Below are 27344 nucleotides of genomic sequence, written 5' to 3' on the forward strand. Positions count from 1 at the left end.
TGCAGATAAGAGTACATCTGGCACATATAACCTCCCTTCAGTGACTTCTTAAAGAACAATGGTCTGCTCCCTCCATCCTTTGGGCTTTCTCAGCAGGATTATTAGTACTCCAAGTATCCATTTGTCTATCTGTCCATCAGCAGGATAACTCTCTGAAAATTATCATGGGATCAAAGAAACCAAAAAGATTGCCTTTGAAAATGGGCCACATCCTTATTGGGAAAGGAGGGGAGGAAATCCCAATGTATCCCTATTGGAGGAGCCAACGGGCAGTAGTTTGAAACATACCAACTCCTCCATGCTACTCCTTTTCCTTTCTAGCCATGGGACCCAGAGAAACACTATTATAAGGGGCTTCAGAATTATTCAGAAACCATGTTTTCATGTTTCTCCTATCTTGTTTAAAAGAAACAAGAACTTTACAGATGTAATCAATGGCTAATGAATGTCAGTGGTGATGGATATTTATTTTTATAGTATAAAATTGTTTTTCTTGTCACACAGTCCTGGTGAGCCAACATTTTAAAACCTTTTCTTGTGTGGTGTAGTTAGAAAGTTTTAATTGGACAGAATAGGTGCCTTGATCCTTGAACTTTACCTGTGGAGGCCTTAGAATCCTCAAACATATTATCCGGTGTTTCCTGTTGTAGGATTGATAGGACAAATGTTAAGGTATCCTTCCCTAAATATTTTGACAATATCCTGAAATAATAGTCAATCCCCCTTGAATCTCTTATGATGGATGGATGGATGGATGGATGGATGGATGGATGGATGGATGGATGGATGGATGGATGGATGGATGGATAGATAGATAGATAGATAGATAGATAGATAGATAGATAGATAGATAGATAGATAGATAGATAGAGATAGGTAGGTGGATAGACAGACAGACATAGATGGATAGATAGATGAGACACACCCACACACATGTACATATATACATTTACAAATTTTTAAACATGAAAAACATGATATCAATACTCAAATCAGTCAGTTTCCATGTTTTAATTAGTTTATTTTTCTCAAAAGTTTCCTAGTTTCTTTTCTGAATATCTCCATCCCTTCATATTTATCCCTTCCCTCTTTCCAGGCAAAGAGGTAAGGATGACAGTGAGTACTTGATGCTGGGAATCCTTTGAATACTTGCCACAACATCATTTCCTGCCATAGTGTGAAAGCTAGTCGTTCTGAACCAGGAGGCATAGAAAACAGTTCCTATCCATCCTATCTTGAAAAGGAATTTCTGGCAAAAACTTTGTTTCAATTAATTTGAATTTTCCAATTCTGGCCATCACAGCACATGTCAAGAAACCCTCCCCTCAAGGACTCACATTTATACTCCAGTAACTGCAGGGATTGTGCCTGTATGTATCAACATGGTAGCTGCAGATTCCATGTGATCTAGAAATTACTGTAGATTCAGATTTACATGCAAGTCTCTCCATTTATGGCTGTGCTGTACTTGTCAGGGCCACTTTCCTTCAGGGAAGGATTACATGTCACAGACATCAGTCAGGAGGCAGAATAGCCAATAGTTTATTTGTTGAAGCAAACAGTAGTTTAGTTTACTTTGTTGTCATTGCACCTCGTACAATGAAATCAAACACCATCTTCAGTTCACATCATGACCATGAAAATAAATACAAACACACATCCTTCACACTCCACACATTGAATTGAAACCCATCAACTCCACACCAACACTGCACTATACAGCAGAATTCAAAAGAGCTACTGCCCTGGGATAGAAGCTGTTTTTCAGCCTATTTGTCCTTGTTTTTATTATTCTGTACCATCTGCCAGATGGTAATTGTTCAAAAAAAAGGGTGCCCAGGATGAGATGGATCTTTGAGAATGTTTTGAGTTTTCTTAAGGCAGTGGGAGTATAAAGCTCTCTCAAAGAGGGGAGAGGGCAACCAATGCCAGGTGCCAGGTGCAGTAATTAGAAGTTCTGAACTCAGCAATGCTTATTATTTAAACCAATAAATTCACAGCCATTGATCAGTTTAAGATGTAGCTCCCCTTTACTATTTTGTATTTAATGGTAAATCATGCATAACATGGGGCTCATCTGTATGCTACATTCCTTTCCCTCCCTCATTCTCCCTTCCTCTCTCACACAAACACATACATATTCAAGTACCTCTTTAGGTAAGATTTTCATCTTAATATCATACATAGTCAGCTTCCTGTGTCTGAAGGAAATATATATGTTAATATTTCTCTTCATTGAGTACTTTGTTTAGACTTGGAAATAGCAACAGTGGGTGATGTGTTTGTTATTCTTTCCACAAATATTGCAGCAGATGGCTGACATTCTACACAATCTAGGTGTGTACAAGTGATGAATGGGAGCAGCAAAATGACACATGCATTGTTTTTCTTGGTGGAGCATTCCCTAAAACAGCCACTCCAGAAAAGGAATAACATTTCAGCAATTGCAAAATCAATCGTTAAGTATGCAACTATAGGTGGTCATGCCAGATAGAATATTTTAACTTAGCCATTCAATGAAAGACAATCCAGGCTATGTCATGATTTCCAAAGACATCTTAATGGAAGTTGTTAGCTATGAGGCATTGAATATTGCATTAGCAATTCTAGCTATGTAACTCCCACGTTTGCAGTGATTTGACAAACCCAACCCTCAGATTTGTACCCAAGCTTAGAATGTCACTGCATTTGAAAGCAAATATAATAAGCTTACGCTTGAAGGCTATTAGTGCATTTTAGAATCACAACTGACAATGTATTAGGACATCAGTAGCTTAAAAAAGGAAAATTGTATCATTTGACTTTTTTTGTCACTGTTTTGCCAGCTAGATAACAGCACCAAGCCAAACCTGCTTAATCTTAAAACCTGAAAAAGTTCAGATTTGATCAGAACCTGGATGAGATGTAACCATAAAACCCATATGCTAGAATGAAAAAGAGCAAACAACAACAATGTCCCAGAAGAAAAAGGCAAGAGCAAACTATTTCCAGATTACCAAAAGAACAATACAAACATGACCACGAAGTCATGAGCTGTCAAGCTTGACTAAAAACAGACTTGTTTACCTACTTTTCAATGTCACCATTACAGAATGGTGTTGCAGAAGGAAATAAGAATGGATATTGTACAATGGGTCAGTTTACAAATAGTAATGGATTTATCTGCGGTTTCTTTTTTTCTTTTTTTAGATTGTAAAGTGATGTTTTCACTTTTTATAAAATGGTAATGGATTTTGTATGATCCCTCTTGAACCATCAATGAAATGGAGGAAGCAAGATAAGTTTAGTAATGAACAAACTAACTTTGACTGCTGATATAAATAATAAAATATTGGAAATTAAATTTTTGACTTCATTCATGTTCACTGGAGGAGGCCATAAATAATGAGAAAAATGTTTTGGGTGGAGAGCTACTAATCTAAAGTTATTATGCATCTATTTGTTTGTTTGTTTCTCATTTCACGCAACCCTTGGCTTCTGACCATTTATTTAACAACCGTTCAAAGTTACAGCACTGAAAAAAGTGATTTTTTTCAAGCAGAGCTTGCACTTATAACTTCAGAGTCCACACAGTCATACAGTCACCACTTGTGATCAATTTGGAAGCAATCGATTTCCAAAAAGCAAAGTCAATGGGAAAACTGGATTCACTCAACAACCAAAGTGATTCAGTTAACAATGGTGGCCAAAAGGTCATAAAATTGTATATGTAATTTTGTGTAACAATATGTAACAACTGTAATCTGAAAAAAGCATAAGAGACAATAGCTGACAAAGCATAAGAGACAATAGCTGAAACCAAGTTTGTACATTAAAAAATAGAAAAAGAACTTTACATTATACAAATCTTGGTATATTTCATCAGCTTCTAATATGTTTTCCAGTAGCATGTTATTTTGTATTGAAGGCAAATCAACTTCCTTAAAACTAGAATTCTGCCAGACTCTTATATTAACAAATGCACAGGTGGACTTCTTTATTTATTGTTGCAGCTAGAATTCAGAAATATGAAAACTTCCATAATAAGCCTAAATTTATATTTTCATTAGGACATCCCTCATAACTTACAGTAAATTTTTGTTGCTGTTTTAAATCGAATGAAGTTTCAAAAATTCAGATGGAAAATAAAGCTCCCACTAGGATGAACAAGTTGGCTGTTTCAAACTGATCTACGAAACAAAGACTGTTCTTGTTCATAAATACAAATACACAAAGCAGTACTTCCAGCAGTTCACAAACATACTGTATGGCGTCTCTGGTGTTGGTTCAGTCTTACATGAGCCAAGACAAATATTGTTTGTTCAACAAATCAAGGACAGTACCACTTCTTCCAGCTGTTGCAACCAAACTTTGTCCCAGAAGGATTTATTCTGTGCCTAGAGAGGAAGCGGGGCTGTCCAGCACGGAAGTAAAATAGGGCTAAGCTGTTTATTCAGAGCAGAACAATATATATATAAATGTTAATCCTTTACATCCTCCTAATTTGAGAGGAATTTTATTCTGAGTCAATATGCATAAAGTTGGAGAAATGAATCATTTGTATTTAAAAAATAATTTCAAAGGAATTATTGTGTTATCTTAGCAACTCTAAACATAGCCATAGTCAACATATTATTTGTCATGTGGTTCTCATACCTTATTATCAGTGTTGAAATGTAAATACATTCCCATCATTTGCCTTCAGCTGTTTTTATACAGTTTAAAGCAAAAATCATTGTGAAAGTAAGCAGACCCTTCTTCAGATAAAGAAATCTTGATCATAATGCTACTTCTCTTTTAAAATATATTTAAATTACCAATGCTTGTTCAGACACCAAGCCTCATTATCTGAATCCATAACGTAACTAGAAAATAAGCGCACATATAGCTTATTGTCCTATTACTTCCCAAATGTGGGAGTAGAATTTCAAATATTTCAAACAAGGCTTATTTTAATGACTTAGAAACTACTCCAAAATCTCTGCTTCTCTTTAGCTCCTCGTCCTCTTCTTTTTTTCTCCTATGTTTGATGTATTTGAAATTTTAAGACTTTATCTCTCTTATTCTTGAATTTTATTAGCAACTCTAATAAAAACATTTTAAACTGATTATTATGTAATAAATAAATAATTCATTGGTGTTTTCTATCCCTACCATCTTTCCATGGATTATTCCAAAGCATTTGTCTGGGAAAGGAAAATAGGAAATGGCACTCATAACAAAATTATTTGCACTAATGTTTATGCTTTGACCAGTAAAGCTTCACTATACTATATCCCATTCTATTTTTGTGGAGGGGGAGGGACTGTCAGCAAGTCCTACCCCAACAATTACTTGCTATCTTCAGGTGTAAAATTTCCAGAAAATAGGTTTCTCTGAAATAGCAGGAAAAACAAATTATTGGTGTTGCTAAGCATGAAAGTCTGCTAAGATGATCTCTGACTGAACAGACTTAAAAATTCTTAAAATGGTCAAGTCTCCAAACACCACCTTAATTGAATTCATTCTTTTATGCTCTGTTAAAACATTGAGATGTGTAAATGGGAAATGTTCCCTCAAAATCAACACTACATGGTTAACACAGCTTTCTTGGAAACCCAAGCCTTTTCTTAGAGAACTTCCATTTAGTTGCTGGCCTGGGTGAATGCTGATAAAAATTTAAGAAGCTCACATCATAACTCCATATACCATTCTTTTTTTACTTCAGCATAGTCTACATGAAACTGTTCTTGAAGATCATTTGGAAGCTATACAGGTAGTCCTCGCCTTATAAGCACAATGGGGCCCAAAATTTCAGTTGCTTAGCAAGACAGTTGTTCAGTGAATTTGCCCCATTTTATGAGCTTTTTTTGCCACAGTTGCCAAGTGAATCACTGCAACTGTTGAGTTAGTAAAGTAATTAAGTGAATCTGGCTTCACCATTGACTATGCTTGTCAGAAGGTTGCGAAAGATGACGATTTGACCATCATAAATATATGCCAATTGCCAAGTGTCTGAATTTTTATCACGTGACCATAGGAATGCTACAATGGTTGTAAATTTGAAAATAACGGGCAATTTTTAGTATTTCATATGTCATAGTGACTGATTGAGTTGCTCTGGTTACCAGTCAGCTTCTGGGTACAATTGATGCTTCTGACCTTTATTTATAAAAACCCTTTATGGCTTGGACATCTAAGAGCTGCCTATCTCCAACTTTTTCTGCCCAGCTGGTACATTCCAGGAGAATGCATATGCTCCAGGTCCCTTCTATTAAATATGGTCATCTTACAGAACTAAGGAAGTGTGCCTTCTCTGTTGTAGCTATTGCCTTCTGAAATAGCATCCCTCCAAAGAGTGAGGATAGCATCCTCTCTTCTAGAGCTCCCAAAAACTCTCAAGATCTGGCTTTGGTCTCAGGTCTGAGGTTGATGTCCTTGTGGGGCCTCTGGTTTGGTTTGATTTCTTATTGTTTGATTGTTTTAGGCTGCCAAGTAGGTTGCATGTTTTTAACTGTTTGTATTAGTTTGTATTGTATTTATAAGTTGTCCAAAAATCTATGGGAATGGGAAGCTATAATTAATTAATTATAATGTGTACACAATGCAGGCTGCATGCATCAAAATGGATTCACAAATGTTGTATGGGTCTAGTAAGAGGAAACTATAGAAGGTCATAATTTAGGTACTGTTATATATAGTATGTGTTTTGTGTATATTTTCATTCAGGTTATATAGCAACCTGGAGGGAGAAAGAGAGACAACAGATAGACTGACTGACTGACAGAGAGCAAACCTTATTATTAGAGCTTGTAGTTTCCATTAAATTTTTCTTCATAATATGTATCTATTTTGTCCTGAACAGAATCACAGAGATATGTTATGCAGAAATTTATTGAACATTGAGCAGGCAAATGCTGAAAGCCACACTATAAGTTTCTTGGCAAAAACTGGGAAAATCCGATAATAATTTACATTGCACCAAAAATTGTACTTTTCTATAAACTCAAAGCTTTTTTTATTTACCAGATCCCAGGCCTGTACTCATGTATTTATGCAAGAGGTCATTTAGCAAATAGAACTTAGGAAAGAAACATAATCAGGCATAACATACAAAATCAAATCTCTTATAACAGGGACACACTTTAATGTCTTTTTCCTGTTTATCAAGTTTTGTCATATTTTAAAATTAATGCATGCCTTTAATATACTTGCTCTGGAATTGTTCTCTCTATTAGAGTTGTACTGGCCATCCTTATACACTAATCTACTTTCTTCCTTTTCCTCTGTGTTTTTTGAACTAATTATGACCCATCAAACAGAAATATTAGCAAAATACTGTGACCCATTTAGCCAATTTTTCCTAACCCAGGTCTTTTTAGCTGCATCAACAATCATAATTCTTAACAATAGCCATTTTAACTGGGAGTTAAAATCCACAGATCTAGGGATTCTTAGGTCAGAAAAAAAACTAATTTAGGGCTTAGTAAACTTTTTACTTTTCACATTAATAAGTTAAAAAGAAAAAAACTAAAGAAAATAGATATGAACTATAATATAGTAGATTTTTCTTAAAAATATTTTAAAAGGAAGGAAATTTCAGCAGATTTAAAATTCATCTGCTAGCTTTCAGTTTCAAAATGTAAAAGCACAAATGCTTCAATGTAACTGCAAGTTGTGTGTGTGTGTGTGTGTGTGTGTGTGTGTGTGTGTGTGTGTGTGTGTGTGTGTGTGTATCCCACTATCTGTATATAAGCATGCATTTCACATCAAAATGTTAGGAGTAACATTCATCTTGATCAAGAGAACTTCAAAAGTAGGAGAAAACAGATTGAGTTTAATTTTCTTTCCCTAAAAACACAATACCTTATGGACATAGACTGAGAGTTTTGCAGCAAATACAATGTCTTCATACTCTTACATGTTGCATTGCTAAATAAAGGAAGTGATCTGCCCAAGAGCATATTCCTAGATGAAAATCTGCTTCTACAAATTGGTGGTATTGATTGGATCTACATAACTGTATTGTCCTGGATTTAAAGTTAGAATCCCAAAATTCATTTCTTTGTCCCAGACAAGTTCAGGATGCAGACCTGAAGGAATCATACATAGGAACGCATTGCCATAGGCTTGATTTCACTGCATGTTGCTGAATGCTGATATATTTCAGGTTCTTCAGGACAGCAGCAGAAACCACAAAACATGCCTCCTCCACAAATTAGAAATGCACCTGAGACCCAGCCTAAGTAGAGAGCGGCTCCCAATTCACGTTTCCGAGCAGCTTGGATTTCTGGATTGTAAAAATCCTCGATGATATCGTTGGCAATACAAGAAACAGGAATCAGCACAAAAACCCCAGCCAGGAAAAAACTTACTCCAGCTGTGAATAAAAGGTTTCTTTTGACTTGTTCATTATTGCCTGGACTTCGGATGCATTTCATGCCAGCTAAAGCAATCAGACAAGCAATAACTGACAGCGCACAAGCTGTGCACATTAATCCTCTGGCAGCGTCTAACAAAGGTGGAAGGGCCAGAATGGATTTGTAGAATTCGCACTGGTAATTCTTGATGTGACTGACACATACCATCCATAAGCCTTCCCAAATAGTTTCAAAGACTATGATGTTGTTTCCTGTAAAAGCTGATACTTTCCACTGAGGCATCAGGGTGACAATAACCGTTCCAAACATGCCAACAATCCCAAGCAGCCAAGCCATCATTTGTACTGGACAAAAAGCCATCTCAGAAAATTGTACCCAGAAAAGAAACAGACCAAATATTCTTTCTAAAGAGCTTCATTCCTCGGAAAAGTTGACAATGTATTCATGATTTCCTCCTGGGTCGGATGAATTTAAGATCGTCTCCATCTATACTAGTGAAGAGTTCAGATCACATCTGCCTGCTCAGAGGAAACTGCTTTATATCTCTTCTAAGAGTCTACAAAAGCAAGACCTAATACCTGGGTAGCAAATCATATCCTTGGGAAGGGTGAGTCTAACTTATACCTGACGTTGATGCTTTTTTGAATTTCAATGTTTCTACAAGTCTATAATTAAATGATTTGGTTCTAACTATAGTGCTGATAATTATTCTACAACAATAATGATTGCATCAGTGTCAAAATATAATGGGTAAAATGAACTTGGTGTTCTGTCTGCTAAAATAGATTTACGAGTTGATGACAAAAATCAAAGGCTGGATTTAGGATATTTGATAATGTTTCAAGAAATAGATGAATATGAATTATTTATGTAGACACACTGAGGGGCCCTGTTTTCATTCATTAGTTATGAAATTAGTAATGAATTAGTAATTAGTAAACAATATTGTGTGCAGAAGGTCTTTTCCAAGCTATGTCCTGATAATTCTCCAAATCAATGAATTACATCGCCTAAGCAGTTCTTTTAAAACAGATAAACAAGATAAATAGATCCTGAAGTTAATTAACTGAAGCACTGGTGAAGCCCTGTACATCCAAATGTCTATACCCTGATGGCGAACCCATGGCACGCGTGCCACAAGTGGCACACAGAGCCATTTGTGCTGGCATGCGAGCTGCAGGCAAACTTACCTCACTGCGCATGCGTGCGCCTCACAGCTGATTTTTTTGGTTGGTTTGAGGCCTTTTTTGGCCTCCCAGAAGCTTGGAAAAAGCCTCTGCAAGGATTCTTAGGCCAAATTATAGGCCCATTTCGCCACTTCCTGTAATAGTGGAAGTGACAAATGGGCCTGTAATTTTGCCTTAGAAGCCTTGCAGAGGCTTTTTCCAAGCCTCTGAGAGGCCGAAAAAGGCCTCAAACCAGCCGAAAAATCAGCTGTGAGGCGTAGTGCAGGTAAGGAGGTGGGGTGGGGATTGCGTGGGCATGAACAGGGGGCGTGGGGAGGGGGGGCACATTGCATTCTGGGTGCTGGCATGTGAGTATGGGCATGCTGGCACACTTGCAATTTTTGGCACAGGAGCCCAAAAAGGTTAGCCACCACTGGTCTATACAGTCCTGATAATGTTTTGGCAACCTGAGATTATTTATTGGAAGTTAAAGCTCAGCAATTATGGAAATGTTGCAGTAATCTTGTTGAGCTTTTTTAGCATTACAATATTATGGCAGCCTCTACCCATATCTTCTCCTTTTGTTTTTCAATCTATATAAAGAATATTAGGAGGTCAGATCTACTTCCAGGCAACATGTCACAAACAAAAAAGTATGGCTGAAGTGAAAGGTTCTTTTCCCCAAAGTCTTTTGCTTACTAGGAATGTGTAAGTCTGATTTGTTTGTTTGGAGATCAGGGTTACCAAGTTCTTGATTAAATATATTTTCCTGACGATTAGTTTACCTTCATCAACATAAGAGTTATATTACTACTGATTTGCATATTTCAGCAAATTAGAAAAGTAATTAAAGTGAGCCAATATCAGTTAAGAATTCTTATTCTCAAGATGTCAAACGGTAATCTTTGATTTTGATTATTTAAAATTTTACTCATGTTGTATAGTTACAATAAACTCATGCAGTATTGGTGCAAGTCAGTGTAAGAAGTCATCCGCTATTTAGTTAGACTTGATCCATCTAGATCAATACTATTGTACACCTATAATATTTGTGTGTCATCTGAAAAAGGTTGTTTTCCTACTAGTTGTTAAAATATGCTACCGGTATCAGCTAGAGGTGAATTAAATTTACTACTTTCTTCAGGAAAACCAACAATTCTAAGGTCGAATTGGCATGATGGGTTCAAGATGGGCTGATGCATCCATCCTGGCCTTCCTTGATCTTTCAGTGGCCTTTCAATTATGATCTTCTTCCGGATCAGTTTTGGAGGTTAGGAATGGAGAATATAGTTTTATGAGGATTTCCTTCTTCCTCTGAGGCCAGTTCCAGTCAGTGTAGAGGGCAAATAGGTCCAACCTCAGAGCTCACCTCTCTCCCCACTCCTTGTTAACATCTACATGGTGAAAGGACTCACCATTCCTGCTGGAGGTACATATGATGGTCATGACCAGAAGGGACTTTAAATCCAATTTTACCTGTTGCTGGATCAGGAAACTTCTCTCACATCACTCATGCCTTAGTCATTTCCTTATTGGTCTCTTGCAATTCATTTTACATTGAAATGCCTTTGAAGACCATTTCAAAGTTGCAACTGGTAAAGAATACAGCCATGTGAATATGTAACACCACTACTTTGTGAGTTACACTAACTTCTGGAGGCAAGTCGAGGTGCTGGTTATTACCTATATAGCTATGAATAGCAAAGAGCCAGAGACTTCCTGTCCCTGATCATTTCTACTCTTCCCACTAGATCTGGCAGAATGGACCTGCTCCAGGGCTCCTCTATTAAACAGCATCATTTAGCTGAACCCAAGACATATTAAATGGATAAAATGAATTGATGTAAGAAAAAAGGAGAAACTAAAGAAAACCAAACTGATGGATTATCTTTACCTGTTATTGCTCTTACCTCTGAGTTCAACTATGTGTAGTTTCTCGTCAAAGCACTCGTGCACGAATGTTACAACTATTTACTTCATTGCAAGCGCGGAGCAGTGTAGCATGCTAAAATGTAAGTATCAAAACTCAAGAAAATTCAGATTGTGAATAAAATAGCAAACATGCATGTAAACACAGAGAGAAAAAGAAAAAAGGAGCCAGTGTTATTTGAGTACTCAATTTAAAACATCTTCAGAATTAAGAAAGAAAAAAAGCAATACAGATATACAATTATTCCTATCTGCCTAGCTAAGGAAGTAGTCAGCAGATGCCAAATTCACTCTGTGATAAAGATCAGAGATGAAGGAAGTTTTAACTCACCAATGGACCTTTAAAATTAAGGCATTTTTGCAAAGGTTCTTGCCAGCAAATCTTAATAGTTGTACTACTAATGCTAATTATTTTGTACTATAAAAACATAATGAAACCAAATAATTTAAACAGAAGCTATTTATATGGCATCTTCCATAACTAATTGTATCAAAATACCTGAAGTATTTATTTGAAGAACAGAATTAAGCCATAGGGACTTAATTAAAGACAGACTGCATTTATTGTTTATATCCATGAATATAATATCAGCACACTGAAGACATGAAGTCTCAGATGATAGGAGATAATGCTGAAACTTGAGGGTAAAGCAAAAAAGTTCAATAGAAAGAGAGGGAATGAAACTGTAAGGATTGTGAATTATTTCCAGATTTCCCAAAAATATTGAAAATTTGATTTTTCTTTGCTATTTTAAAATTTTACATTAAAGTCAGGAAAATTATTAGGATTTCAGTTCCAGATTTCAACAACAAATTGGATAACTCTCTATTAGAAGAAAAGCACCTTATTTTCTTGCCTGTTAGTTTGTACAGTATCTGGAAATCTGCTATTTGCTCTCCAAATACATTGGTCTACAAATTCCATTTGTATATATACAGTATAGGCCCAATATATAGGAGCATCTGAGTTGTGGAAGGCTGCAATACTCTGCTGCATGAAATGAAGTGGAAGTTTGGAAAGGAGATTTACTCTTTTTTATGCCTCATTCACATCTCCAGTGCTCAAAATGCCATCATTTAACAACACCAATAGAAAAAGACCACAGATAATCCTCTACATACAACCACAACTGAGCCCCAAATTTCTGTTATTAAGCAAGACAGTTAAGTGAGTTTTGTCCAGAGGTGGTATTCAGCAGATTTTGACTGGATAACTGGTAGCGGAAATTTTGAGTAGGTAGGAGAACCAGCAAATACCACTTCTGACTGGCTCCACCTCCATCTATTATCTGTCTTCCGAGTCCCAGCTGATCAGCTGGGTCTTCTTTTGTTGCCCTGCACAGGAGAACAGAGCTGGAAAGCAGGTTAGTGGGGGGGAGGGAATGGGGATTTTGCAGTAACCTTCCCCCAGGAGTGAGGAGGGAATGGAGATTTTGCAGTATCCTTCCCCTGCCATGCCCACCAAGCCACGCCCACCAAGCCACGCCCTCAGAACCGATAGCAAAAAAATTTGAATCCCACCACTGGTTTTGTCCCATTGTATGACCTTTCTTGCCACAGTTATTAAATGAAACACTGCAGCTGTTAAGTTGGTGACACAGTTGTTAAGCTTCCCCATTGTCATTGCAAAAGTGATCACATGACCCTGGGACACTGCAACTGTCATAAATATGTGTCAGTTGCCAAGTGTCTGAATTTTGATCATGTGATCATGGGGATACTGCTATGATCATAAGTGTGGGAAATGATCATAAGTCCCTTTTTTCAGTGCCACTGTAACTTTGAATGGTCACTAAATGAAGTGTTGTGAGGACTTTCTGTGTTCCAAATGGCAAATTGTGCAATTTCCCTCAGATTATTATTATCTTTATTGTCAAAGGACAACATGTGTACAATGAGATTGGCTGAGCCTCCCTTCGTGCACCCTCCCAACACAACTCACAGTGAGGACAGAAGTCCCTGACCCAGTCCCAATCTTATTACACTATGTGACCTTGTTGCACAGTGTGCCGGCCCCGCAAGTCTAATAATCTCATCTAATAATCATCTTGATGTAAACAGCATTTGTGATATTTGAAAGTACATTCTAAATCCAATCATATTTAACAGGAAATACATATCGTTAATGCAATTGGATTGTACAGCTTCTTCCTATTATTGATTGTAAAAGAATTTTGTTTGTTCTTCACTATAAGCTGTATGACTATGCCAACTTTAAATTTTCAACAATATAAATAATACTGAATAGTCAACTTGTCCTTCACCCTAGTCCTATTGCTGTAATCAGTTTCCTACCATATTTCAGCTCAAGCAATCTATGAAAATAACAATGAATTCTTTTTTCTAGAAGAAGAATGCATGTATATAGCAGTGTGATTGACATTATTAACCTTTTAAAATCTGAAAGCAATCTCAGCCGCTATTTTAACACATTGTAATATGAATGGTTGAATTACCTTTAGGTGTGTCAAATATAAAAGTTTAAGTGCTTTGTACATCCAACACATCCTGATAGAAAATATATACCATAAAATAAATCCTACCAGCTACTCAGAGATATTTTCTTCCTCAAAATCCATCTATTGGTGGGTCACATGAGATACTCTCCATGTTTATTGTAGATTTCACATTTTGAATACAAATTAGATTTACCCAAAGAGCCATTGGAAAAGTCACACAAAACTTGTATCTGATGCAATGTGAAATATTTTTAATAATAACTTTTTTAACTGCAGAATGAAATAGAATGCACATCAAATTAATCTTAGATTACAATTTACATGATAAGAAAAATAAACATTAATTATTTAAAAAGCATTAAGTTTATACAAAATATTAATGTGTTAGGGCAAAAGTAAAGAAACATTTTGACAGAAAATGAAAATCAACTATTTGAAATATAATTTCATTCTTTCTGATAACTAAAGAACATTTTATTAAAGACTACCTATGCAAATAACCATTTATAGATTTAAAGTGGACATTTCCAGTCTTTCCCACCACCTTCATAATATATCATATGATATATTTTAGACATTACATTTTGAATATAAAAACTTCACGGCTTAAATGTTTACCAGTGACAACAAAATTCCTCCCACCACTCTGAAGATCTGTATGTGTCACAGAGCATAAATATGTGAATACTTCTTAATAGGGATTAATTAGAAAAGGACAAATTGGAAACAAGCTCCAGCTTCAAGCTCCATTCCTACTCTGAAATATCTGAAGACATTTCTGTCTTTTGTTTTATAGTTCATAGATAAAGTGGCATTCCAGCAATCACAGTATGTTACTCGAGCAAAGCTTCTTCTCACCTTATCAGATTTCATGTTGAATGTAAAATATTCTTCCTCTTGGATCAAGACAACTAAACATACTGACTTTTAGAATATGCACTCTCCGCTCTTCTTTGAATATTGTGGCTGCGGTAAGTGGTCGGTTGTGAGGGTAATGAATACCGGTAGCTTCGGGGTTTTTCATCGCAACGGCAGAAAGAACATAAAATTGCCCCTCCAACCACAAGACAGAAAGCTGAAGCCCAGCCTATGTAAAGTGCTTCTCCAAGCTCTCTCTTCTGAGCCAGTGTGGTGACGGGATTGTAGAAGTCTCGGATAATGTTATGGGCAACAAAGCACACTGGGATGAGCACCACGATGCCAGTCAGGATGAAGGAAATGCCGCCTGCCAGCAGAATGTAGCCTTTGATGCGGTCATCATTTCTTGTGCACTGGGTACACTTCATGCCAAGAACAGCCACTGCAAAAGCGAGGAATGCCAGAGCTGAAGCTGCACACATCAAGCCTCTTGAAGCTTGCAGGTCTGGTGGGAGAGCCAGGAGGGAGTCATAGACTTTGCACTGCATCCTGATGGACATTTGCCTTACGCAATTCATCCAGAGGCCTTCCCAAAATGTCTCAAAGACCACCACATTGCTTTCAATGAAAGCCGTCACTCGCCACTGGGGCATGCCAGTGATGGCAAAGGTCCCAACAGTGCCAATGCCACCAAGGATCAGTCCTGCAATCTGCAATGCAGTCGCTCCCGCCATTTCCTCATTCCAAGTCAGTAGAATGCAGTTCCAGAGAGTTTTAGGTGAATCTTCTTTTACTTTACCGATTCAAATCAGGTGTTGAAAAAATAACTTTTCAAAACCCTTCATGCTCAGGTACAGAAACTCTGTTAACTCAAACCCATTTCAGTCTGATCCGCACTGATTAGGAGTTGGCTGCCTCTTTGCTGTTTTGAGCATACCACTGCCCCTATTGATTGGAAAGGATAAACTTATCGGTCAGGTTTTACAACTTTCAAAGCAAGTGAAAGGTTACACATAACAAGGCTTGCAAAGTATACAAAAATCCTCTCAGGGCACACTTAAACCTTTAAGGAAAGTAATTTTTCCCTTTAACTGTCTTCTCTTTTTATCATGAGAGCATGGTATAAAATTAGATTGTGTTAATATAAAAATTTAAAAAAATCCTTCCAGTTGGAAACCAAAAATATTATTGGAAAGATCTAACATAGTATTGACATGTTTATCATCTTCAGATAGAAAATATAAATTAACTTTTATTTTCCTGTATCGACCAGTGAAACAAAAGTTTTGAAAACTGCAACTACCGTAGTGGTTAAATATGAATCCAAAGCAAATTAACCCTGTGTCGAGCCTGTGTGGAAAACAATGTGTCAGCAACTGGATTTTTAAAATGTCATATGAAAGATTCAAGCAAAAATTTGCCAAACCTCATTATAGGTAGTCTTCAAGATATGATGACAACTGAACCTGGACTTCTGTTGCTAAGCAATACAATTGTAAAGCCCAAAGTCATGTGACTGCATCACTTAGCAACACCAGTCTTGGCAGACCTGGTAGCCATCATAACCACCAGGACCACAAGGGACATTAAAAGAGGACCCCACATGACCATGCTGTGAGAAGAGGGAGAAACGCCAGAAAAGCAGTCAGGTTAGAACTGCAGATGAAATTCAGAAGCAGATGCTGCAGGCAGGCAGGTGTCATGTACAAGTGCTATGAAGCCTAGATGGATTGATGCTACAGGTAGGTGCTATGCAGTAAAGGCAGGTACATGGGTGCTACTGTGGGTCACAGGGTGGTGCTATACAGAACAGGTGGGTTGTAAGTAGCATGGCAATTGCACAGGTGATGTGGCAGGCACTATGAAGTGTGGGAAGGCATGCAGATATCACAGGCAGCTGCTATGGATGGAGTGAGGGCATGTGTGTGGGTACTACTGGCAGGTGCAATGGGGCATGTGTGAGTATGTAGGTACTGACCAAGGGCAGGTGGAGGAGTGCCACAAACAAGCACTGTGGCATGTGGACATGTCCACAGATGCTGCAGGAAAATGCTATTGAGCATGGGAGGTTGTGTGGATGCTGCAGGCAAGTGACAAAAAAGTGGTTTGTGACCTCATGCCAGATTTCCCATTGACAGAGAAGTCACAAATGGCAATCGCCTGACTGAAGGACATTGTGATCACCATAATTGTGAGTTGGCAGAGTCAATGTGACAGCCCCAACTTCATAGACCAGTCATAACTCCTTTTCATCCAATACCATCATAATTTTGAACAGTTGTAGAACAAATGATCATAATCCAAGGAATAGCATTACCCCATTAGTAAACAAAAATGAATAGACTAACTGTACTACATGAGTTTATTAATTTAAAAATCTGAACATTCATCATGATTGAAATTCTACGATAGCTAATTAAATTAATGACTCTAACTATAATTGGTTCCACTCCTAAATCTGCTGTTTCCTGTCTCTGGTTGCATCCCTAATATATTGACTCATTATCAAGTCAATGCATGTAAATCTGAAAATATTTTATCTGGAATTTCTCTATTATCACTCCCTCTTGACTGAAATCAATTTTCTATTCCCCAAACAGCTTTACTCTTTTCTCAATCTGTCCTAAATAAGATAAAGCACTAAAATGTAGCCCTGTTTGAAATGTTCAAGTCTGTATATACATGACACAGATATATTCTTATTATTCTACAAGTAAATTACTTAGGAGTTAATTAAATTGAATATTGTTCATGGTACACACGTGTGTATTTAAAATTCTGCAGGATAGGGAAATACGTTGATAACCTATCATATTCTTAAATGATATTGAAAATATATATTTCTTTCACCAAGAATTTGAATACCTTCTGCTTCAAGAATGACCCATAACCAGTTTTCATTAGTCCTATTCATTCCATGTCCTATAAGAAAGAAAGTCACTCAATCTGTGATTAGAAATCACATTTCAATTTTGTTAAATAAATAATTTAAATGTTCCATATTTCATAATAGTCAGTCACTATCTTGTTTATTTTTTTAACAATTTGGTTAGGCTATCCATCTCAGCACATTCATGTATTTTTTTAATTACCATATCCTCTGAAGGAATGAAAGACAGTTTCCAGTTTTGTACGTAGGTTATTCTGGCCGCAGTTATGATGTGCAAAATTAAATATTGATATTTTTTCTCCATGTTTAAATCTATCATACTTAGCAGAAAGTTTTCGGGTTCAAGTTTTAAATTTTGTTTTGTTTTATTTAAATCCAATTTCTAATATTTCTCCAAAACTTCTGAGCACATAGGCAAGTCCACCACATGTGAAAATATGTTCCTTGTGCATAGTTACATTTCCAACAGCTGGATGGTCGGTTGGGGAACATCTTAGTCAGTCTCACAGGAGGTAGGTGCCAGCAATGAACCATTTTATATAAATTTTCTTTATACGAGATTGACATGGTTAATTTGTAATTTGTTTGCCAGGATATTAGTATTAGAAAGTTTTGATCTCTAACTTGGCTGGCACGCCTTCATGTGGGATGGAAAATCTAAACAACATTCATATTTCCAAAGGCACCATGTAAGAAATGTGTTGTTCGATATCTGGGGAAAGATAAAAAAAAAACACTACCCAAAGGTTCCATTGTGGCTATCTACATTGGAAGCAGTCACACATCCAAATGTATTGGATTATGAAAATATTGTCAGGTATAAAGATTTATTATATGATACTGGAGAGCTTAAAAATAGGAACCAAATACAAATTCAAGGAAAGGAGATAGCATGGTGGCCCTTTGCACAAAACATATTAAAGACCAATCTTGTATCGACAGGAAGTTGGATGCAATGACTCACTTGACCTTTCTCATTCAGAGACAATATTGTTTTTATAAAACGAAACTGCTACTGTTTACTATTGTAAAACACAAATGGATAATAAAAACTATATTGGCCAAATTCTGTTTGCCAGGATGTGCAAGTTGTGCTCAGAGAGTTGTCATCAATAACAAAATGGGCTGAAGTACCAAATTAGGAAATCAAGCATTGCAATAACATCAAATGAAAACTTCAGCACATTCACAGAATGTGAAGATTTCCACTGTCTTCTGTTCAGAGAGCCTGATATGGCAAATACATTTTCCACTTACAAAGTTCAAATGTGCAAAAAAAAATTTAAAAATAAACATTAATAAGCACACAAAATGAGTCATTTTGAACTTTTCTCTATGTAAGCTGACTTTCAATTCTCCACTTACTTTACAGAACGAAAAGAAAAATCTGTATTCTCGTTATACTTGTATGTGGTTTTCTTCTAAATGTCTAAGAATGTGAAATAGATGCAGCATTAGTAATGTTGCAAAGCCTATCCTGGATTCCTTATTAACAAAGACATCTGATATTTCAACAGTATGTTCTTAAAAGAAAAGTTTCTCTTCTGCCGCAAGCAATTAGTAGTTTCTTGTCGCAAACTTCCAGAAGAACTGGTATATCTTCCTTGGGCTGATGTGTTGCAACATCATGAACTCTTGGCCTCAGGTTTTAATCTACTATAACAAGAACCTCAGAAACAACATTCATCCCAAAAAAAAAGCACTTAGATAAAAAGATATCTAAATGCTTTTTTTATTTTATTTTTATTTATTTATTTGTTTGTTTTTATTTGTCAATTGCTTACAAGATAATAGATATAAGTAAAAACATAGTTATGAATACATGGATATATATAAGAAAAATCAAAAAGAAAAGAAACAATAGGACAGGGATGGTAGGCACATTGGTGCACTTATGCACACCCCCTACAGACCTCTTAGGAAAGGGGTGAGGTCACTAGTAGACAGTCTAAGGTTAAAGTTTTGGGGGTTTGGGGAAGAAACCACAGAGTCAGGTAGAATATTCCAGACATTGACCACTCTGTTGCTGAAGTCGTATTTCCTGCAATCAAGTTTGGTGCAATTAACCTTGAGTTTGTATCTATTGTGTGCTCTTGTGTTGTTATGGTTGAAGCTGAAGTATTCATTGACAGGTAGGACATTGCAATGTATGATTTTATATACTATACTTAGATCGGACCGAAGGCGGCGTAGTTCTAGGTTTTCTAGGTCTAGAATGTTGAGTCTGATAGCATAAGGTATTCTGCAACGAGTAGAGGAGTGGAGAACTCTTCTTGTGAAATATTTCTGGACTTTCTCAACTGTGTTAATATCAGATATGTAATGTGGGTTACAGACTGACGAGCTGTATTTGAATATTGGTCTAGCAAATGTTTTGTATGCTCTAGTTAGTAGTGTGATATTACCCAACTTTCATATAGCCACCATTCAAACTCAGATGATGCTGGACAAGTGATACTTATGACCAGTCCTCAGACTTGCAATTGTTGCAGCATCCTTTCATTGATATGATCTCCATTTGCAATCTTCTTTGTTAGCTTCCTATAAGCAAAGTTAATGACGAAACTGACAGCAGATAGCAAATGGCATCCATGTGATGTCCTCGCTTAATGACAATGTGGGATTTACTTAACCCCTTTCCTATTGACCTCACCCCTTTCCTAGGAGGTCTGTAGGGGGCGTGCATAAGCGCACCAACGTGCCTACCGTCCCTGTCCTATTGTTTCTTATTTTTCTTATATGTACCCATTTCATGTATTCACAACTATGTATACACTTATACTTATTATCTTGTAAACAATTGGCAAATCAAATAAATAAATAAATAAATAAATGATAGCAGCTAGAAGTGCCAAAGTGACATCATGCTTTTTGATCAGATTGTTTAGCAACAGAAATTCCAATCCCAATTGCCAGTGTTAAGTGAGGACTATCTGCATATCAAATTGACAATCTAATGGTTATAACATTTGTGAAACACAAGTTCTTCCGAGTCTTAAAATAGGTGACAACATTCTAGTGGAGACACTTCTTATCCAATCCTCCATGTAAAATGCACAACAGAGACAGAAAATCTGCATTTTCACTACTTGTATGCATATTCCTTTGATTCGGTTGTAGAATAATCCAACTACAATTTAAGTGTATTCTTTGTGCCCCACTAGCAAGTAAACTATTTCTGCTAAATTGGTTGCAATTATAAGAACCAAAGAAAAGTCTTTATTTTATAACTTGGAATATTGCTGCATATCCCAACTCCTACTGATTTCAGAACTATATGAAATCTGAATTATTGCTTGTTCCAAATATATTTATTTGGATCACAAATATGCAATTTTGTTAAGTGTGCCTAAGATAGTAATGATGCTTCTCTGAAGCAGAAGTGTGATGGAGGTTTTAACTTGAGTCTGGAGACTGTGAGAATCTAAATGAGAGAAAAAAACAGACTGAAATGAAATCCTAGCAAGAGAGAGCTACTGCCTTTGGTATAAACCATGTGGCTTGATTCCATCTCTTACACTGATCTTGGATATAGTCATCTGGGAGCAATAGAGCTCAATTACTTGTGGTCCTCCTTGTCCCATAGTTCCTGCCTCCAATAGTGGTCCCAAGGCAGCTTTTGCCAGCTTCAGATAGGATGCTATTAATGGCTATTATTACTTCAGCCTTTGTCTCAGTTACTTATATGCTGTTCAATGCTCATCTTCCAATAATATAGCTGTTGCTTTCACATTTTTCTTGTTCTTGTTGTGGGGAATACAGGCTTGAAACCTAGCTCAGTCCATCAACTACAAAGAAGGCCACATGTTATACTTTGGGATAGGATTAATGGACAAATAAATCTATTTCTTGAAAGTATATAATAATAGTCCATGTTGTACAATTTCTAGTTATTTGTAGCAGAATAAACTGATTGGGCACAGATCTAGCATAGTATTAATCTCCTTTCCAGATTAAATGAAAAAGAATATTAATATGTTTTATGGATTTTGTGGAAAATATGATCTCAACAAATTAAAATACGACAGTTGTGAAAAAAAGTAATAACTGTAGATAACTGTAAGTAAACCTTCATTGCAGATTATCTAATAATCAGGATAAGGTTGGTGTTGTGAATTACATACATTGATTTTTCTGGCAGAGTCAGACCACACAATATTCAAAGATCTTAGTACTTAATTATTAGCTTAAAATGGTTTGGGAATGCTGAAAAAATAACCGAAGTATATAGTAAAAGTTCATTCTGTTTCCACCCAAAAGAATCCACATACATTTTTTAAAAAAATACTATGATCTCATTTATTAAGGCTGCCAAACATTTAACCTCTTTGCCTACCAGCACCTCAGGAGGTCCATCATGTAGTCTTTCCTATAATAGTCTTTGTTGTTGATTTACTACATCTTAGGAAGTATTAATTACTAGGTGACAGCAGTACAAAGACATTGTGAAGTGAATACTCAAGCACTAACTCTTTTTTATTATGGGATAGTCGCTTATTGCAAAATAGACAGACTGCAAACCCAATATATTAATGTAGCATCTGTATCTTTTCTTTTTGAAAAGAATCACTGTCAACATTCATATGGCCAATCTAGTCATTATTTTATTAACGAGTTACTATTACAATAGTTACTGCACACAGCAGTTACCACATGCACACTGTGCGTACAAAAGGTAGAACTGTTTAATTAATCTTCCTTAGGATCTTGATACAGCTAAGGTGGTAATTCTATCCATTTGGCATAGCATCCAGGAATCCCTGGGATCAGTCAGATATGATACCAAATCACGTCTCCTCTTCTCTGTCAATGTCTATAGCTTGTGTTTTCCAAATCTATCAGTCTACAGTCGAGGACTGTCAAAACAGCAGATTGGAAGTAAAGGGACCTAAACATCTTTATAAATAATGGGAGAGGTTTATATGAGGGGTCCTTGGTGCTCTCTGAACTTGCTTGTTTTCTTGCAGATGTTTCATTACCCACATTAGGTAACAACATCAGTGCTAGTTTAGCACTGATGATGTTACCTAGTTTGGCTAATGAAATGTCTGCAAGAAAACAAACAAGCTCGGAGAGCACCAAGGACCCCTCACGTCAACCCTGAGCTACAATTAATCTCCTTTATTAGAGGTTTATATTTTACTAATAACAGCTTCTGTATAAGGAAGCCTGAGAAATACTTCAACATGGAAGTCACTGAATCCATAACATGATGGACTGAAGAAAAATAACTCCCATTGGCATCAGCAGAAGTTTCCCTTAAAAGACCATTTTTATCAGGATTCTAGCAGGGAGAGAAAGAGTTAAATATTCTTTCCATGTTTATCATCCACAAGCCCAAGATTACCATCTGGCACTGCTACCTTTAGGTAACAAGCAAATGCATTCTAGAAAATGCTCCCCTTCAGTTTTGTGCTGGGATAATTAAAAAAAAAGGAAGTGAAGAGGGGTTAAAAGCTATTTTCCTGTGTTACAATTCATTTATTTTGAAATATAGAGAGCTTTGGCTTCCAGGGCTAATGCTAAGAAATGTCCTAGTAGCCAGATTCTAATCTGCCCTGTCCCTCTATGATAGGTAAAGTCTTCCTTTGCACACAGCAGAGAAGAAAAGTTATAAATTAAATCTTAGTAAGAGAAAAACAAGCTAGAGCCATATATGTTATTTTCCTCTGCTACTTGAACAATATTTAAGAAATGCATTTGCGAAAGATTTTGAAACAGTTTCTTTATCTAAACATAATTTTTTGTTGGCTTTTCTATTGATGTTTGAAAATTGTCATACAGTGATTTCCCCCCCTATTTATTCTGGATGGGCAATGGTTAGATTATGCATCAGGCAGAGTCTGAAATATGGTCTTCCCATTAAGTTTCTCTCCCCTTCCTGCTCTGAGCCTGATGCCTACATAATGGGAAACTGTAATTGGATAATGTTTTCCTTCTAATAAATTCTAACCTAAATTTCATGCAAGCCTTCTTCAAACAGGGTTTGAAAAATTCACATGCACTCAAGCTTAGAAAGGAAAAACCTGAATGGAAATCAGCTCTTTGAAAAGTGCATCAACAATTTGATCCTGGTCACTTGTCCCCCAAAGGCATTTAGACATTTTTTTAAAAGAAAAGAAAAAGACATAACTAAATAGATGGTTTGGATATATTGACTTCATAGTTGCAAGAGTCTATCTCTAATAATAAGAGAAGCTGATGCAGTATACACCTGTTAAAACCATATGTAGTTTGAATCTTCCTGTTTTCAACTCATTTAGGCAATCTGTTTAGTAGCCTTGAGAAGAAAATTAAGTGTCTCTTAAGCCAGATGTTCCCAATCTGAGACCCTTGAAAGGCCTGACTGTGATGCTTGTAAATCTTCAAAAATTGTAGCCAAAATGTAATTTTTAATGGGAAAGAAAGGGAATGGTATTAAATAGAAAACTATAAATCTGAATAATAATCATGTTAACTAAAATTCATTTGATTAGAATTATTTGAAAATGAAATCAATTCAAATTTAATTTTTGTCCCGCCTCACAAGATGAGCCCTGATTTGGTCAATGACATGGAATGAAGAAGAAATTGTTATCTCACTACATTCTTCTATCAACCATAAATTAAATCCGAAAAAAATTGAGATTCATGATCACCAATCTCTTGAAATTTTTTTTTTAAAAGAATCCACTTGACCTCATCAACTTTTGGGAGCATTGCTCAAATGCCTTACAGGAAAAAAAAAAGACTCTTAATTTTTCCACCCTAAATTATGATGTATATTTATAACACCAGATTTCATAAGTTCACAATTTTTCAAACAATTTTTAATTTTTTTCTTTGAAAAATTTTGTGTTTTACTTTTTAAAATATATCTTCACTGAATACTGAATATCCATATTGCATAAAAAAGTTTAAACTTGAAGACTGCTAAATTATTCCACATGTGTAAATGAAGATTTAAAAGAACATAAGTTTCCCCAGCTGGGACTACAATACAGGGAGAATGTTATTAAAGCATTTCACCTCCCAAATGTGCCTGGAGATATTCTGGTTATCAGCAGAGTGATGCTGACTGAATTCCTATTTTTGTCTGTTGCATTTTCTGTGAGGCAACTCTTCTGCTTATATAGCGATTGCAGGTCTGAGCCCCAAATACAGCATCCACAAAGGAATCTATATTGCCTCTCCTTGTTTGACTCAATATACTAGAATCGCTGATTAAATGGGGGTGAGGCAGCAGTATCTAAGAGTCCCTCTATGCTTCATGCACAGAAAACATCTTAATTATCCACAGGCTAGGACCACCAGGAAGAAAATGCTTCTTATACTGAAATGTTCAGAGGGCCACTTGCTGTATTTGTAAGAGTTTATGAGAATTGTCATCTGATACTATTAGTGAGCCCCAGCTTGTGAAAGGCTATTCTAACCCAATTTGCTTCTGCAAAACTCTCTGGTTTCAATTTCTTCCATTTCTATCGAGACATTTCAGAACAAATGCTATTTGTCTTTTTCACCCCTAGCAATAATTGAAGTATTTAGAACAATTTAATTCTTAAAAAGCAGCTGTTCCAATTTGTGATAACCATACTGGCTTTTTAATAGCATTAATTATGTTTACTTTTTAATTTTTCCTTTCCTCTCTCCCTCTTTTTATAAAAGACAAAGGATGAAAAGTGAAAACCTTATGTGAAGGAAAAGTTCTTGCTAAGCTGTGAGAAAACAGCAGCAGCCAAATCAGGAAAAATATAATTTCCAATCACAGTTTAGATGCCTGTTAAAGTCAGAGTTCCCCAACCTTTCCACCTTTCTGGACTGCGAGGGTAGGGGAGAAAGGGGATGGTTCTGTGGTGCACAGCAGGCAAGCATGTGTGAATGCAGGGCTTCATTTGCACGTGTGGTGGGCATGCACACATGCCGCTCGCACAAATGAAGCGTGCATGGTTATCCGCAGCTCACCCAAGTGGGGATGCCTAGGTAATCGCCCACCATTTCCACAGCCCGGTTATGAACAGCTCAAGGCCTGGAAGTGGGTACCCCTGTTATAGGTAGCCCTTGACTTACAATTGTTCATTTAGTGACCATTTGCAGTGACAACAACACTGAAAAAAGTGACTTATGACCATTTTCCACACTTATGACTGTGTGTTACAGCATCCCCATGGTCATGTGATTTACATTTGGATGCATGACAACTGACTCATATTTATGACGGTTGCAGTGTCCTGGGGTCATGTGATGATCTTTTGTGACCTTCTGACCAGCAGTCAACTGCAAAACCCTATTCACTTAACAATCATATGACTACCAGGTTAAATTTAACAACTGCAGTGATTCACTTAACAACGTAACAAGAAAAAAAAAAGGCCAAAACTCATTTTAAAAATTTCTCACTTAGCAACATAAATTCTGGGCTCAATTGTGGTCATAACTTGTGGACTACCTATATTAAGTCATACAAAAAGTTGGACTGTCCTGGAATGATAACAATGAAACATATCTATTTTATTTTGGCATGGGAGTTAAGCAATTGATATTGTCCTCATGGAATTTTTGCAATTCTCCATTGTTTAGTCATCTAAGAAAAATATTACTATTTTCTCTTTTTTCCAAAACATATAGGATTCGGTTGTTAGTAATATAATTGTAATTATGAATATTACAGGGCTATTGTATCAAACTTGTGACTTGATTTCCTAATGCTATCATAATAGGCAACACTGAATGATCCCGAAACCGATATTAGATGCTAATGTTTAGTACAACATAACTATACTGCATTATAATAACATTGTAGTATATTCTCAGAATTACATTCGCTTCTCAAAAACAGCATGACAGTTTTGCTCTGATTTAGTCATAGTAAATGAGGACACTCATCCAAATTTATATACAGGGGTCTTTATATTAATATTGTTTTCCATTTTTGTTCTTTTACAAAACAAAGAATGTACAGAGTATCCTTAAATTTGGATTGTTGGGTGGAAAGTAGTGAGAAAATCTCAAAATACTTATGGGTGCAAATCCACATTTTCTGAGGGGACATAGAAAGGGAAAGGGAAATCAAACTCAGAAATCTCTTCTGCTATGCGCAGGACTTCCCAACAAACTGATTTCATTTTCATTTTCCAATCAACATTAAAACATATTTACAACATTTACAGCACATGCAGCTACTTTTCAGTTTTTGCAGGTTGAATTCAGCTCCAGAAAAATAAACACAAATGGCTGATGTTTCATTTAACATCTTTATAAACGTAATAAGTAAATTTTATAAACCAGTTGTAGATTTCTCCAACATGGAGCAAACTCAGACAGAAATAGACATGTTACAAGTTCAGAGCTTCAGCAGCAACTTCAGCAGCTCAGAAACAGACATCAGTTTCACTTTAGTTCAGCAGGCAAGCATTATACACAGCAGAGCAGAGAAGCAGTTTCATTTTCAATAGACAGACTCAGAGCTCAACATAGCTTCAGAGCTGCAGAGCTTAATATAGAGCCACACCTAGGCTACTTCTAGATTCAGTTTCCTAGGCTACTTCTAGTTTCAGTTTCCAAACAGTTCTCATTGGCTGACTTAGTTGCTATGCCTATTCATGGCTGACCTTGTTACCATGCTCTATTCCACTTCATTAATATACTCTGACAGCTTCAAGTATATAATTATACTTATTAGCAACTATATTTTTCCTAATTATCTGGGATTTGTCCATAAAAGGAA

General features: G+C 36.4%; 3 protein-coding genes across 3 annotated transcripts in view; all 3 read right to left on the reverse strand.

Annotated features, from left to right (window-relative positions):
* The window catches only part of GRIK1 (glutamate ionotropic receptor kainate type subunit 1), a 212574-nt gene extending 208487 nt beyond the window's left edge, over positions 1 to 4087 (reverse strand). The window contains exon 1 of the mRNA XM_087966673.1: positions 4069 to 4087. The gene's annotated coding sequence lies outside the window, so the exon portion shown is untranslated. The remainder of the gene's footprint in view (positions 1 to 4068) is intronic.
* A 3578-nt stretch (positions 4088 to 7665) lies between these two features.
* LOC113409725 (claudin-17-like) lies at positions 7666 to 8813 on the reverse strand. Its single transcript, XM_026663900.2, has one exon. The coding sequence runs from the start codon at positions 8697 to 8699 to the stop codon at positions 8061 to 8063; it is 639 nt and encodes a 212-aa protein (XP_026519685.1). The 5' UTR covers positions 8700 to 8813; the 3' UTR covers positions 7666 to 8060.
* Positions 8814 to 14129: 5316 nt separating this feature from the next.
* LOC113409726 (claudin-8-like) lies at positions 14130 to 15705 on the reverse strand. The gene has a single exon (XM_026663901.2). It carries the CDS (start codon positions 15483 to 15485, stop codon positions 14805 to 14807), a length of 681 nt encoding a protein of 226 aa, XP_026519686.1. The 5' UTR covers positions 15486 to 15705; the 3' UTR covers positions 14130 to 14804.
* Between the last annotated feature and the right edge of the window lie 11639 nt (positions 15706 to 27344).

This window comes from Notechis scutatus, chromosome 5, assembly GCF_049901735.1.
Source record: "Notechis scutatus isolate UNSWTSFEM ecotype Mainland chromosome 5, rNotScu1.2, whole genome shotgun sequence".
Classification (NCBI taxonomy): domain Eukaryota; kingdom Metazoa; phylum Chordata; class Lepidosauria; order Squamata; family Elapidae; genus Notechis; species Notechis scutatus.

Excerpts from the sequence above, each read along its gene's own strand:
- LOC113409725 (XM_026663900.2), bottom strand. The coding sequence starts at position 8,699 with ATGGCTTTTTGTCCAGTACAAATGATGGCTTGGCTGCTTGGGATTGTT.
- LOC113409726 (XM_026663901.2), bottom strand. The coding sequence starts at position 15,485 with ATGGCGGGAGCGACTGCATTGCAGATTGCAGGACTGATCCTTGGTGGC.